The sequence below is a fragment of the Enhydra lutris genome, unplaced genomic scaffold (assembly GCF_002288905.1).
Source record: "Enhydra lutris kenyoni isolate GAN:26980312 unplaced genomic scaffold, ASM228890v2 scaffoldscaffold37, whole genome shotgun sequence".
In the NCBI taxonomy this organism is placed as follows: domain Eukaryota; kingdom Metazoa; phylum Chordata; class Mammalia; order Carnivora; family Mustelidae; genus Enhydra; species Enhydra lutris.
Genome location: NW_019154121.1, coordinates 29,422,834 through 29,435,659, shown reverse-complemented (window position 1 = coordinate 29,435,659; position 12,826 = coordinate 29,422,834). Strand labels below are relative to the sequence as shown.

Sequence of the window (12,826 nt, the reverse complement as noted above, 5' to 3'; positions counted from 1 at the left end):
GTCCACCAAGTAGGACATTCTCAAGGAGCTGTCTTTGGGGGGTGGGTCGCCCGTGGCCTTGGACGGTGCCCTGAGCCCTACGCATGTGGGTGAGCCGGGCGAGCCCGGGCCACGCCGCCTCCGGATGGGGGGGCTCCCTCACGCGGTGCAGGAAGGGCAGCACGCGAGGAGCCCGGCAACGCCACGGGGAGACGGTGACACTCGGCGCAAGAAAACTCAACGTCCTCACGCTTTCGTTAAAGTAGGTGTTTAATTAAGCAGTTACTTGGAATCCAGCTTTCTGTCTCACAGACACGCGTGCACACACGAACACACACACATCCGCACACACACACACGCTCCCGCCGCTGCTGTGGCTCAGGTCCTCCGTCTGGGTGCGGGCCGGCTGCGGGCGACGTCAGGGCGGAAAGCATCCGTCCCTTTCCCGCTCCTGCACTGCGCGGGCCACAGTCAGCGGACGCCCCTTACACTGCCGGGGTGGTTTCCTGGATCCCCAAACTCTCTGCACGTGGTTTTCAATTCCCCTTTCAGCTTTCCTTTCCCTTGATGATGATTTTTCCAGACTCAGTTAAATGCTATAATGAAATGAAAGTAGTTCTGTGAAACCCTGGCCCGCAGAGAGAGCCCACACCCGCCCGTGCTGGAGAGGACACGGAGCTAGGGAAGCCGCTGGACGGACCGTGGCAGTTAGGAAAACCCCCACCTCAACCGTATTCCCAGACTGCGGCCATAACCACCCGTGCTGTTTTCTGTCGCGTGTCTGGCTTTATTTTGTTTTAATGCATGTGGTCATCAAGGTAGGACACGTCAGGCTCCCTGAAGAGTCCCCAGAAACCTTAATTTGTCTTCGGGATAAAGGAGAATTTCTGGCTGTGGAGGATTTTGGGGAGGAGATGCCAAGCACTGATCTCGCTCTCTCTCGCTCTCTCTCTTGCTCTAAGTTCCAGAGCCACTTGGGGGTCCCTGAAGTCCTTGCCAGGGCTTCCGAGATGCCCGGGCAGGCAGAGAAGCCACAGGCTAGGGGTGCGGAACGGCTGTCCGCCGGGGGGAGCCACAGAGCCTGACTGGAGGGTCCTGCTCCGTGGGCACCTACCCTCCATGCCCTGCCACACGGGAGGGAAGGCTTTGCACATCAGAGCTGGGCAGGGAAGCCCGGACACCCCCTGCCTGTCTTTCTTGGGTCCTCAGGGAGGTGATCAAGTAGGGAGAGAGCAACAAACATTCGAGTCATCAGCTTCTCCCCTAGTGACTTTGTAAGTCTCCCCAGTAGGACCAGCTTACGCTGGGTCTTATCTTGCAGGATCTGGTGAAAGACAGAAACGGGAGAAGAGACTGGAGACCACGTATGGGTAATACCTTGATGGAAGGACATTTAGGAAAAGGTTTAACGAGCTCTCGAATGAAGACATTGAGTAGCTGCTCGGTTCTGATTTCCGTATTTTGTCGTCTTAAATTGGAACAGGTCATTCTGCCCAGACCGTCTAATCTGAGTTGAAGGCCTGTGTCACATCGTCAGGACTTGATTAAACACCGTCTTGAATTATGTAAACTTCCTGGAGGCGGGTCCGGATCAGCGAGCACCTTTGTTGGCCACGAGGACCCTGGGGGATCTGCTGCAGGGTCAGTGCACGAACGCACACCTGGTGAGGAGGAAGCACGTTTCACGAGAGAGTCCGGCTCCCCAGGCGGCCGCCATATGTCCATCCTGGGAGGGGAAGGTCGGAATCTCGTACCCCCCTCATCTCCTCCTTCCCTTCTGCTCTGTAAAGGCTCAGGCTGTGCTGGGCACCATCTTCTCGGAGTGACTAAGTCTTGGAATGTCTTCCTTGGGGAACGGACTTTGTCACATGCAAATTCCTCACCAACCCCACCCTGGTCCAGAGACACAGGATCGGAGGGGCACCACCTGCAGGAGGGGGGGGGGTGGCTGGCCAGCAAGGGAAGCCTTGTGATGGGGAGGAAGGGAGGCCAGAGCGTGACTGAGACGGTCTGAGCAGAACACATAAGAATCCAGAAAATGACGGAGTGGAGCGGAGGAAGAGTTGATCTCGAACCTTCAGCAGTCTGGCCGTTTGTCCTGCGGGCCAGGCAGAGCCTGCCTCCCCCAAAAAGTGATGTGACAGCCTCCTGGCGGGCGCTTTCCCAGGAACATCTATTTAAGAACCTAACACTTCACATGCTTCGTGTCCACACAGGGGCTTGGGTTTTCTTTTAATAAAGTAAGTGCCATGAGAGACTATGGACCCTGAAAAACAACCTGAAGGTTTTGAAGGGGCAGGGGGTGGGAGGTTGGGGGAACCAGGTGGTGGGTATTGGGGAGGGCAGGGACTGCATGGAGCACTGGGTGTGGTGCAAAAACAATGAATACTGTTACGCTGAAAATAAATTTAAAAAATAAATAAATAAAGTAAGTGCCAGATGCCCTTATTCCTATAAAAAGAACAACACGCTGGATGGATTTGTTTCATTAAGAGCTGAAAGGTCACACCTTCTTGGGGAGGAGCCAGCACCCGGGGGTCCCTAGGCTCGGGTGCCCGTCTTCCACTGAAGGGACAATCCGTGGCCTTGCTTGGAATGTACTCCATTCACTAGCTCGAGCACAGAGGGAGCAGGTGTTGTGTCTCCCTGGAGACTGCTGGGTCCCCGGGCTCTGGGTGTGCTTGGGGCTCAGAGTCCCAAGCTTGTGTCGCTAGAGACATCAGGCTTCCACGTCTGACCTCTGCCCGATGCAAGAAGCATTTTGGGACAATCCGACACAAGGGCAGTGACCTCCCGCTGCTTGACCTTCCCAGGACAGCTTCTTCCGGGTTGGGGAGCTAACAAGCGGGCGCGTGAGTCGACCTGAAACCTGACTCCTCCAGTCTGAGGCTGCTGTCTGCCGGTCACAGAACCGGGACGAGACGGAGTCTTCTCCAGGCCTCCAAGTTCAGGCTGACCTGACGTGGAGAAGCTGGGCGGCCATTTCACCCACCTGCCCCAGTCCAAGGGCAGCTCTGAGCGAAGAGAAAAGTTCTACTAATAATACAAATTTTATATAAAGAAAGGAAAACGGAGGTAAAGGAAAGAAAATCAGGCTCATCACTTTAAAACTGATAATTTCGCCAGAGGGTAGAGAGAAGGGGCATCAGCATCACCTGAAAAGAGTTTCGTAATGCACAAGTGCCCTGTATGTGGGAGGGAGGAGAGGGAAGGAGATGGAGACGCTCCCTGAGCTCTAGCCCCACTGTTTAGGACGGGGGACCGCTGCGGCAGCACATCTGCAAAGTGCACGTGAGGGCAGGTAAATAGTTCACTGTGAGGTCACCCGGCTTGAATAGAGAGTTCCCGTCATCTCATGTGTTTCAGCACTGATACTTAAACATGACAATGTTAGTGGGGGAGAGGGGTTTGGAGTTTTCTAGTTCATCCCAGCAGCGTTTTCACAAAAGGGAAAAGAAACTCAGGCCCAGACAGGTCAGGAAACAGGTCTGATGACTAAACGCGAAGGCTTGGACGGCGCGTGTGGGTCTCAGATGACGCGGTTTCAGGTCCAGGTGGCAGAGACTGGTCTTCCTTCAAGCACTGGCAACTTGAGTTTTCCTAGAATTGTTGACAAAACTCTCAATGTTAGGGTAAATGGTTTAATGTCCCAGTGATGTAAGAACACAGAAAGACTAAAAGGAATGGGAGCTGCAGAGGGCATCAAGGATTTTAGCCACAAACACTCAAATCTCATTAAGCTTCTGTAACAAAAAGATGGAGATGGGCTTATCTTAATATAACCCTTGAACATCATAAATTATCTAACCAAATCCCTCAGGATTAGGTAATTAATTGTCAGCAAAACTTCTCAAGACCAGTGGGAATTCTTCTCATACTTGGAGAGAACGTCCCCCTTTGGACTTCTCTTATTTCTGATTTCACAAGCCAACCAGATCACGTCTTCCTGTTGAACTAAAACCATCAGTCGTCTTGCTCTAACACAAACAGAGCCTTTGCTCCCTTTTCAAATGAAGACTGAGCTTCTGCCCCCGGGAACCTGTCTGCTCACGGGGAAGCACGTGCACTCATTTTCGGGCTCCCCAGAGACAGCAGGAGGAGCGGAGCTGACCTCGAGGCGGCATGCGACCCTTGTCAACCTTCCCGTGGAAGCAGTCACACGCGATGGTGGTTCCGATCGTTCCCCTCAGCTACCAGCCATTCGGCGGGCAGTGCGGTGAGTCGTGGTAAAAATCTGTAGATCCTAGCTGTTTCTTAGACCATCCTGCCTCAGTGGTTTATGGGTGGTCCAAGGCGAGGAACATGGCATTTCTATTTTTAGTAACGCGCCGACATCCTGTCCTATCCTCCTCCCGCATCCCCCGCCTCCCAGCGTCCACTCTAACCCGACTGGGCCCATGGGATCCCCCTGGCTGCTGCTGTCCTCCAGCTGCTTTCTGAAGCTGATCCTCTAGCCTTCTCACGGATTCCGAGAGATCCCAGCATCCCTGTGAATTCCTCTTCTGCTCTGGGCTCCGGATCTGAGGTCTGCGGTTCGCAAGTGCGCAGCCCAGACGAGGAGTTTTAAATGCCACTTCTTCGTGTTCTCTGGTTCTCCCCGCTGGGCACGGAGGCTGGCATGGCACTTCCTGGGCCCTGCTCGTGAGTTATGGACAATAAACTGTGAACATAAGCGCCCACTGGTGTCGTTTCCAGGCCTGGGACGAGGGCAGCCCCAGCAGCCTGGGACCGTGGTGACCACGGGGAGCAGGGCCCCCACCCTACTCAGACCCTGATCTCGGGGGCACATGTGATCACGACGAGAGAGCCTCTTTATTGCTTTGAATTATGGAGGCGGTGTTTGGTTTGCTTTGATTGTGTTTCGCTATTCGCAGAGACCACATTAATCCTGGCTCCTTCCTGCCTCATCAGATGGGACTTACGTTTGGGGAGGGGAATGCTGGGCTGCCCAGCGTCAGTCGCGAGCTCCGTCTTTATACCGACTGCAGGGCAGACCCTGGATCGAATCTCTCGTTTCCCCACACCGAAGCTGTGTTTGCCTCACAGGGTCCCTGGCTGCCCTCCCAGATGCCACGGCCTCCAGCCAGAGATTCCAGATGCAGAGTCGGGTCCCTCTTCAGCGCGTCCTGCCGCTTCACCTTGACCTCGGCCGGATAAGCAGAAGATCGACCTGGACAACTCCCCAGTCCCACCACCGGACTGTCCACCGTGTAGTTTAGATGGTAACTCCCGGCTTGCGCGCTCCGGGTACAGAAGGAGTTCAGAGATGACATTGATTAAACCCCAAGATGACCAGTCACCGCAGTGATCAGGAGGGAAGTGACAATCTGTACAGGGATCAAGGGGACCAGAAGAGGGAGGTCACGGGCGAGGACATCCCTGTCTCTCGGGAGAAGTCCCCAACGGGGCTGCACGGCCATGGTGTCCCCTTGTTCTGCTGTGGGCTCTGGAGACGCTGTGCTTTGGGGGGTGTGGGTCCGACCTTTCCGTGACAACAGCACCTTTGTTCTCTCCGTGGTAGACACCATCCATTCCGGGTGCACGGGCGTCCGAGGCTCGCCGTGTCTGAGACCTCAGCAGCCACGGGCGGCCCTGCTGCATGACAGGCCCCCGCCAAGAGTGGGCTACGCCACGGTGACGGTCTGCTCAGAACCCGAGCAGCGACTCCAGCCTATTTGCAAAAAAGGAAGTGTAGAAAGTGCCACGAGAGGCAGGTGGTTAGGGGGTCGGGTCTGGAACCACTGACCGACCACAGAGGACTCACTGACCGTGGGTAAGGCCAGTTTCCATGGCTGTGACCCAGGCTGGGGTCGTGTTTTCTTCACAGGGCTGCGTGTGGAGGACCGAGGTGTGTGTTCGTGTGGCAGGGTATACAGGAGGCAGGGAGACGTTCCTGGTCCCACTCCTCCAGCGGGTACCCCTGGCTTGCTTTAACGAGATGACAGTCTGGGTCTAGGCGGCTGGAACCCCGCAGCCTTCAGGTCCTGGTCAGAGGGTCGCCAGCACCCCGGTGTCAGCCCATCTCCTTCATCTTTGGGGATAAACGGTGGAACATTGTTAAACGGAGGTTCACAGTGATTGTTGCTTTTTGATAACGAGGTTGTTACATTTGCTGGACAACTGTGGCCACGGAGACCCTGACGACACTGAAGGGAGGGAGACCAAGCTGGCTTCCGTGGGACACTGACCTCCTCAGGGCAGTTTCTAGAACGTCTGGGTCTAAGTTTGGAGCTGAGGCAGCACCACGAGGACAGATCAGAACGGCGTGTGTGGGAGACACGCCGGCAGGATGGTCTGGTGGGATCTGAGAGGCACAGGAAGCCAGTGGGCACAGACACACCTAGACCAGCCCCGTGGGCCAGCACGCCCTTGACAACCAGTCACATCTACATTGGCCGTCTTCGTCCCCCCAACCATGCATCTGACGCCTTCATCCCTTGCCGTGGACCACTGTCCAGAGTCTGGAAACCAGAAGGTGTCCCTCTGTGGATGAGGACAGTGTAGAAGGAAGGAGCGTCCCCGTGTCGATATCAGAGCTGAATGAGGGGTGAGCAGCTGTAGGTTTTCTCTGTCTCCACGGGAACATCTAGATGCTACCCAAGCCAGAGTCATCGATGCTTTATGGAGCTGGACCCCGGGGCGAGGCAGGAAAAATGCTCATTTTAGTTACATTAAATACCGAGAGCGTTTAGCTTACTGCTTGGAGTGACCGCCCTTGCTCTGTCCTATGGTGCGTCACAGGTCCGTGGCTTTCCCAGATGCGGATTACATTTCTACAAGCACTCACAAAATGGGATTTTTTTTTTTTTTTTTTTTACCGAGTCACAAGACTGTGGTGCTGATAAAGGACACAGCTGTGTCTGTGGCGGGTGCCAGTAAGGAGGGGGGGCGGCGTCCAGCTTGGTGCAGCTCAAGGCACAGGGAACGCTGCCAAAGAGATGTTCGTGCCTCTGCGCACACCCTTCCAGGCGGATCTAGAACTCAAAAAACGCACTTCCTATGTAAAGATACCGTAGGCGATGATCGGAGTGGATAGAGTTTAATGGGTTTCAGAACTGATGCTGGGGAAGGATGAACTACACATTCATGCTCCCGACTCCTGACGATTCTAGGTGAGCATGTGGCCTTGACTTCTGCTGTGTTTCCGGTTTGGGGAAACTACCAGGTCCAGTGACGGGAGGTTTAATAGGGGCGCTCCCCTGCGCTGGGAGCTGTGCTAAGAACCGCATTAGCTTCTTTAATTTCCTTCACGGCCTTAGGGAGCACGGATCGCTACCACCCTTGTTTTGCAGATGAGGAAACAGAGACCCGCAGAGTGAAACCCTCATCCGAGGTCACGAGCTTCCAAGCGGTGTAGCTCACGTCCAGCTGCAGCTGTGCCATCCTCCCGGGGCAGCTCCGTCAAGCCCATGCCAAGCCTCTGGCCACGTGCCGGCCGAGATTTCTTGGCCTGACCGAAGATTCCCCATCCTGCCAATCAGAGACGTAACCGACACAAAGTCCAAAGAAGCACGCATCTACGGTTTGAATAACGCGCAGACGTGTACACAATTCCAAGTCCATCCACGACGGGCCACATCATGTAGGTTAAAACTCTCTGTCCAGTTGGAATGACGTACGACGGGTGCATCACTCACTTCCGTCCACTCCCAGGGCACTTTCCGAGCAGTGGACTGCCCCGACCGGGTACGTCAGAGACAGTTAACACAAGAGGAGTCGCCGGAAATCTGCAGCCACCATGAGTCCACACACCCTGCAGACCCTCGTCATCTGCGTGTCTGTTGGGAAGTTTCAAGAACGGCTTTAGAGGTGTGGGAAGCTCGTTCTCACCGGTGAAATGATGTTGTGCGATACACCCCCCAGCTCCCTCCCACGGTGCCAGGCTCGGGCTGTGCCCCAGAAGCCGGACTGTCACCGGAGTCCCAGGGGGCTCAGTCTGCTTGTGACCCCGGCTGAGCGGGCGCTGGACACACACCAAACATCGACATGCATTAAAGCGGACATGGCTCCCCATACTTAACAAGCCATGACCTTAAACACAAGTCAGTAAGCGTGTTCCACGGAAAACAGGGCTTGAGAGCTTTGTTTCGATCTCAGGCGAAGGAGAAAGTTCCATGTGACGCGGATGAACAGGGAAGAGCCGTCCCCCCCCGTGGAAGGCGCGTCGGGTCAACCCACGGATCTGCACAAAGGCCTTCACCATGGTGACGTCTTTTCCCACGGAAGCCTTTCCCCAGCAACAGCCTTTGGTGGATCAGACGGTAAGGCATGGAGTCACCCCAAAGCCTTGAATCAGGAGGTAACTGATCTATCCGCTGGGCCCCCCGACCTTCTGCAGATGTCTCTCAGAGCACCTGGCTGGGACAAAACACTTCCAGGTCCCCTGTGCTGACCCCGGACGAGATGCTGCCGCAGACAGTGTCAGGAACCACAGGCCCGAGTCTTGTCCCAGCATCGCAGGCTTCAGACGGAAGGCTGAACCCAGCATATGAGGACACGGGACCACACTTTGATGTATGTGGGCTGCGCAGGACAAACCAGCCTAGCAGAACTCTACAGCAGCCTGCCCACGGTGAAAACAGTGCTTCTAGAACATTCTGAGCTCGAACTTGGGGTGTGCTGACACACTTCCATCCATAGCAGCTGTGGGCAAGGGGCCTCGCTGGCCAGCCTTGCCACATCCCCCCTCCTCCACCCCAGCTCCCAGGGAGGCCCAGTCAGCCCAGGGCCCGGTTGACAGGGATCTGGGGGTCCAGGGTGGGTGGCCAGAGGGCAGAGTGCCATGAGGGCCCTGGCCCTGGTGAGGAGCACTGGGGGCTCTAGGAAAAGGAAGGACAGGGGCCACAGTGGGCACCAGGCATGGGCACAGCAGAAGGCATCGCGGTCTGCATGGACTCTTCCCGAAATACGGGCACTGTCACCCGGGTGCCCCTGACTGGACGATCGTAAAACCATGCTCGAGTTACGCGCACAGGGAAGCTAGCTGAGGGCTCTACTGAGCATTGTTCCTGCTGACTCCCCTGGGACAAGGCTGTCTGGCCACGCACGGTCCTCGGGTCAGGCCACATCCTCCACGTACCTTTAAACTCTGGGCACGTTCAGGTTAAAATCCAGCCGTGGGGTCACATCTGTGCCAAGCCACGTGTTACGTAAATACCCTTCAGGCCACTTTCTCGGCTCTGCCCATCATCCCGGCCCGATGATTCCAGGCTGTGCCCCGAGTTCACTGTCCCTCTTGCACCACCTGCATCTCAGAGGACTTGAGGAGATCAGGGCTTCTCTATGTGGGGCAAGACCTGGCTTTCAAGTGACCCCAACCCCTCCCACTTCCCCCCCAAGGTACAAGCCATTTCATGATACCGGCATGTCCGTGAGTAACGGTTTTTATCTGGGAGCATGCGCACGACTGCTGGGACGGCAGAGGAATGGTCGTCTCACGGCTGAAACACAGAACGACCTCAAGTCTCCTTAGAAAACCTGTGCTGGGCCCGCACGCCCCACGTGCACAGCGGCGATGGGGGAGACGGAGACGTCATGAACATAAGATGAACCTGCCTCAGCGTGTGAGTTCTTGACCCTGGATCGGAGTTCTCAAAAAAACCCACAAAAAACCCAGGAACACCTTCCTTTTCCCTTCTGGGTAGCCGACCTCAGTAAACCTTAACACAGTTGTGGGGCGCTAGAAGCAGTTTTAAATCTTACACTCAAGTCAGAATTCGGTGTCACTGCATGGCGTTTGCCCAGAATGATAAACCCGAGGCGGCGCTTTACTTATCAGAATCAGTCTGTGGCCGCCTCGAGCCAAGGACTCCCGTGAATGGGGGAGGCACGCGGCGCTGAGTTTCCAGCTTTGGTCAGCCGGACGGATTCTCGCACGGGTGGGCGCACACGTCTGTTCAAGGAGCTCAGGGTCCCGGCAGCCCCCACGTCTCCCGCCCCTTCTCGCCCTCAGCCGCCGGCATTCCCAAATGTCCAGCGCGGTGAAGACCCCTTTGGGGAAACAAAGCAAATCAATGATGCATTCGCGATTCCAAGCCCGGGGACGGCACGGCGGCTCCCCTGATCCAGCCTCGGGTCTGCCCGGAGCTCACCTCTCCAAGTGGCCCTCTGCGAACTCTGTCAGCGCGCTCCCCAGCCCCCATATTTTTCTCAATCTTTTTTTTTTTCTTTTTTAGAAGAAGTATCTGGAAGTGAAACAGTTAAGTCACAGGTCAGAAGACCACCTTCAAAGTCTACCCGTTACTCAAATAGGAACCACGATTCCTCTGGGCTCTCAGGCCCCCGGCTTGAGAAACCCAAGCCTGGGGGTCTAGAACCTTCCAGGGACCACCACTAAGCAGATGATGCTACCACATCAGCTGTGACAGATTTGAGATATTTGGGGCTCTGTTATCATGCCAACATGATTGTGTGTAAATGCCTGGAAGAAAAATTTCCTTTCACTGGATTTGCTGAAGCAAAAGCTTAACTTGAATTGCTGAGCAATGAGCTTTTTATTTTATTAGGAAGATACTAAAAAAGATATTTTAAACCTTCTGGTTATGGGTTTCTTTTTTCTTTAATGGAGATTAGTCCCAGAGCTGTCTAAGCTCTTACAGCCAGGCTTCCAGGATCTTTTCTTATTTAGGGGGGGCTTCGGGTTGCTACTGTGCAGAATGTTCTGGAACGTGGGGCCAACCACGTACAGGGCTGGCTGTGCGCATGACCAGAGTGGACACTGGCCAGTTACCTTTTCATGCCAGTTGATACCCTCAGGTGGGGCCCAGGACAATATGGGCCATAAAATCTTCAGGTCGATTCTCCCAGGGCCCGGAAAGCAACTCAGAACCTGGAATCCTAAGTGCTCGGAGCCTTGCCAGCCTCACATTAGAATAAAGCCCCTGGAGGGGTGACTGGCCCGGAGAGAACCACCCTGGTGGGCACCCGTGTTGCACGTCTGCTGGGAAACAGGCCCTATGACATCAGGACGGTCGTGGCATCAGGAAGGAGACTCAGGTGGGGGGTGGAACAGGAAGGGCACAGAGGAGCTTTCTGGGACGATGGGATGCGCGATGTCGTGCTTGGGATGCAGAGTACATACGGTCCATCAGTATATCGAACTGTGTCCCGAGGACGGTGCATTTCATCGTGTACAACGGACACAAGAAATTGAGTTGGAGAACTTTCTGCTTCAGAGACCTCCGTGAGATGCGGATGGTAACTGGTACTAAGCTTCCCCGTCTCTCTGATCTAGGCCCGCTGGCGCACATAGCCTCGCAGTGCGGTCCCAGCTTGAGGAATGCACAGCACTGAGGAAAAACGGTGTTTTCTGGGCTTGATCGTTCCTTGACCCGGCCTGGCATGGGGAACTGTCCCCGTGGCCATGTGGCCTCAGGCAGGTAGACTCAGGAGAACAGGCTGCTTGTCGGCCCAGCACTGGCACAGAAAGATCCTGACCCCACCTGCATTTGTAGAAAGGACTTGCCCCAGACTCGACCAGTGATACCCCCCAGCGCACATGCCTTAACTTTGTGTGAACTTGGCCGATCACCTGAGCTTCTCTTGCCCCATGTGGGGTGCGGTCACACCGCGGTCGGGGGGCCAAGCTGGGCTGAATGTCAGCAACCCCCAGAATTCACCGTGGAGCCTGAGTCCCGGGTGGGGTGGGGTCTTTGAGAGGGGATGAGATCACGAGCGGGGGAGGCCCCATGACGGGCCTGGTGCCCTGATGAGGGGACGAGGAGACCAGATCTGTCTCCCGCCTCCGCCACGGGCAGGCGCAGTGAGAAGACACCGTCTGTGAGCCGAGCAGTGGGTCGACAGACACGGGCTCGGCCGGCACCCCGATCCTGGACATGTGGCCCCAGAACCGGGAGGAATAAAGGCTTGTTTAAGCCCCCGTCACAGTGCCCTTCAGAGCTGACTCAGATGGAAGACGGCTGAGTGAGGCAGCAGGTAGGAAAGCGCCCAGAACAGTGACCGGAACGCGATGGCGACCGGTGAGGAGTGTTGCCATGACGACGGGATTCTCATCAGCACGGAGACGGATCGTAAATGTTTAAGAAGAGAGCCTCCTGCTCACGTTTTAGTTATTCAATAATGCATTCAGGGGGAGAACTGGTGCCAGAGGGAAGCCAGCCGGAGAAAACACCCACCACGCAGACGTCCTCGCAACCGCCCATCACCCGGACCGGCTTCTTTGGAAAGCTTTGCCCCTCCTTCCTTCTCCAGCTCTCGCTTTCACCCCCCGCAAAACAAGGCACCCTACCTCCTGGGGAGGGGCTTGAGAAAGCTCTGCATGTGCAAACCTCCCAGGACAGCACCTGCTGCCCCTTCCCCCAGGACCTCGGGTTCTAGAAACCTCTGCACACCTGGCCACCAAGTGAGTGCTCCACTGACGGCCTGATGCTCCCTGAACTCCAACGGCATCTTTGTAATCCAGCAGAACCTTAAGAAACTGGAGATTAAACTGGGCTGAAGTCCAAGAAAACGGCCAGCACCGCCAGTCAGGTAGCAGGCCCCCAGCCCCGTCCGGCCCCGCGCGCGGCTCACCTTCATAGAGCCAGTCGCTGAGTCCGTTGTAAATCACGCCTTCCTTCCCGGTCGACACCACTCGGATGGCCTGCTTTCCGACGTGCGCGCAGTAGTAGATATTGTTTTCGAAGATGAATATCTAATCAGGAGGAGAGAAAACAGTGTTAGCCCAGGATGTGGTTGTGAACAGGGTGTTCTTAAGAAATCTGAAGCCAGTGACGTGCTTTGCTTCTGCCTGGTGCGTTTCTCTGCTAGAACAAGGGCGGCACAGGGATCCTCTGGGGCTCACACACGGGGCCCCACGTTTCCCGTTACTCAGAGTCTCCCTTTCCCA

At 55.7% G+C, this 12,826-nt stretch overlaps 1 protein-coding gene across 1 annotated transcript in view; it reads right to left on the bottom strand.

Moving 5' to 3' along the window:
- Nucleotides 1-12,826, bottom strand: part of LOC111154410 (dipeptidyl peptidase like 6) — a 663,711-nt gene that overhangs the window by 113,713 nt on the left and 537,172 nt on the right. Inside the window, exon 8 of the mRNA XM_022513977.1 lies at nt 12,511-12,631. Coding sequence (XP_022369685.1) covers nt 12,511-12,631 — 121 coding nt within the window. The remainder of the gene's footprint in view (nt 1-12,510; nt 12,632-12,826) is intronic.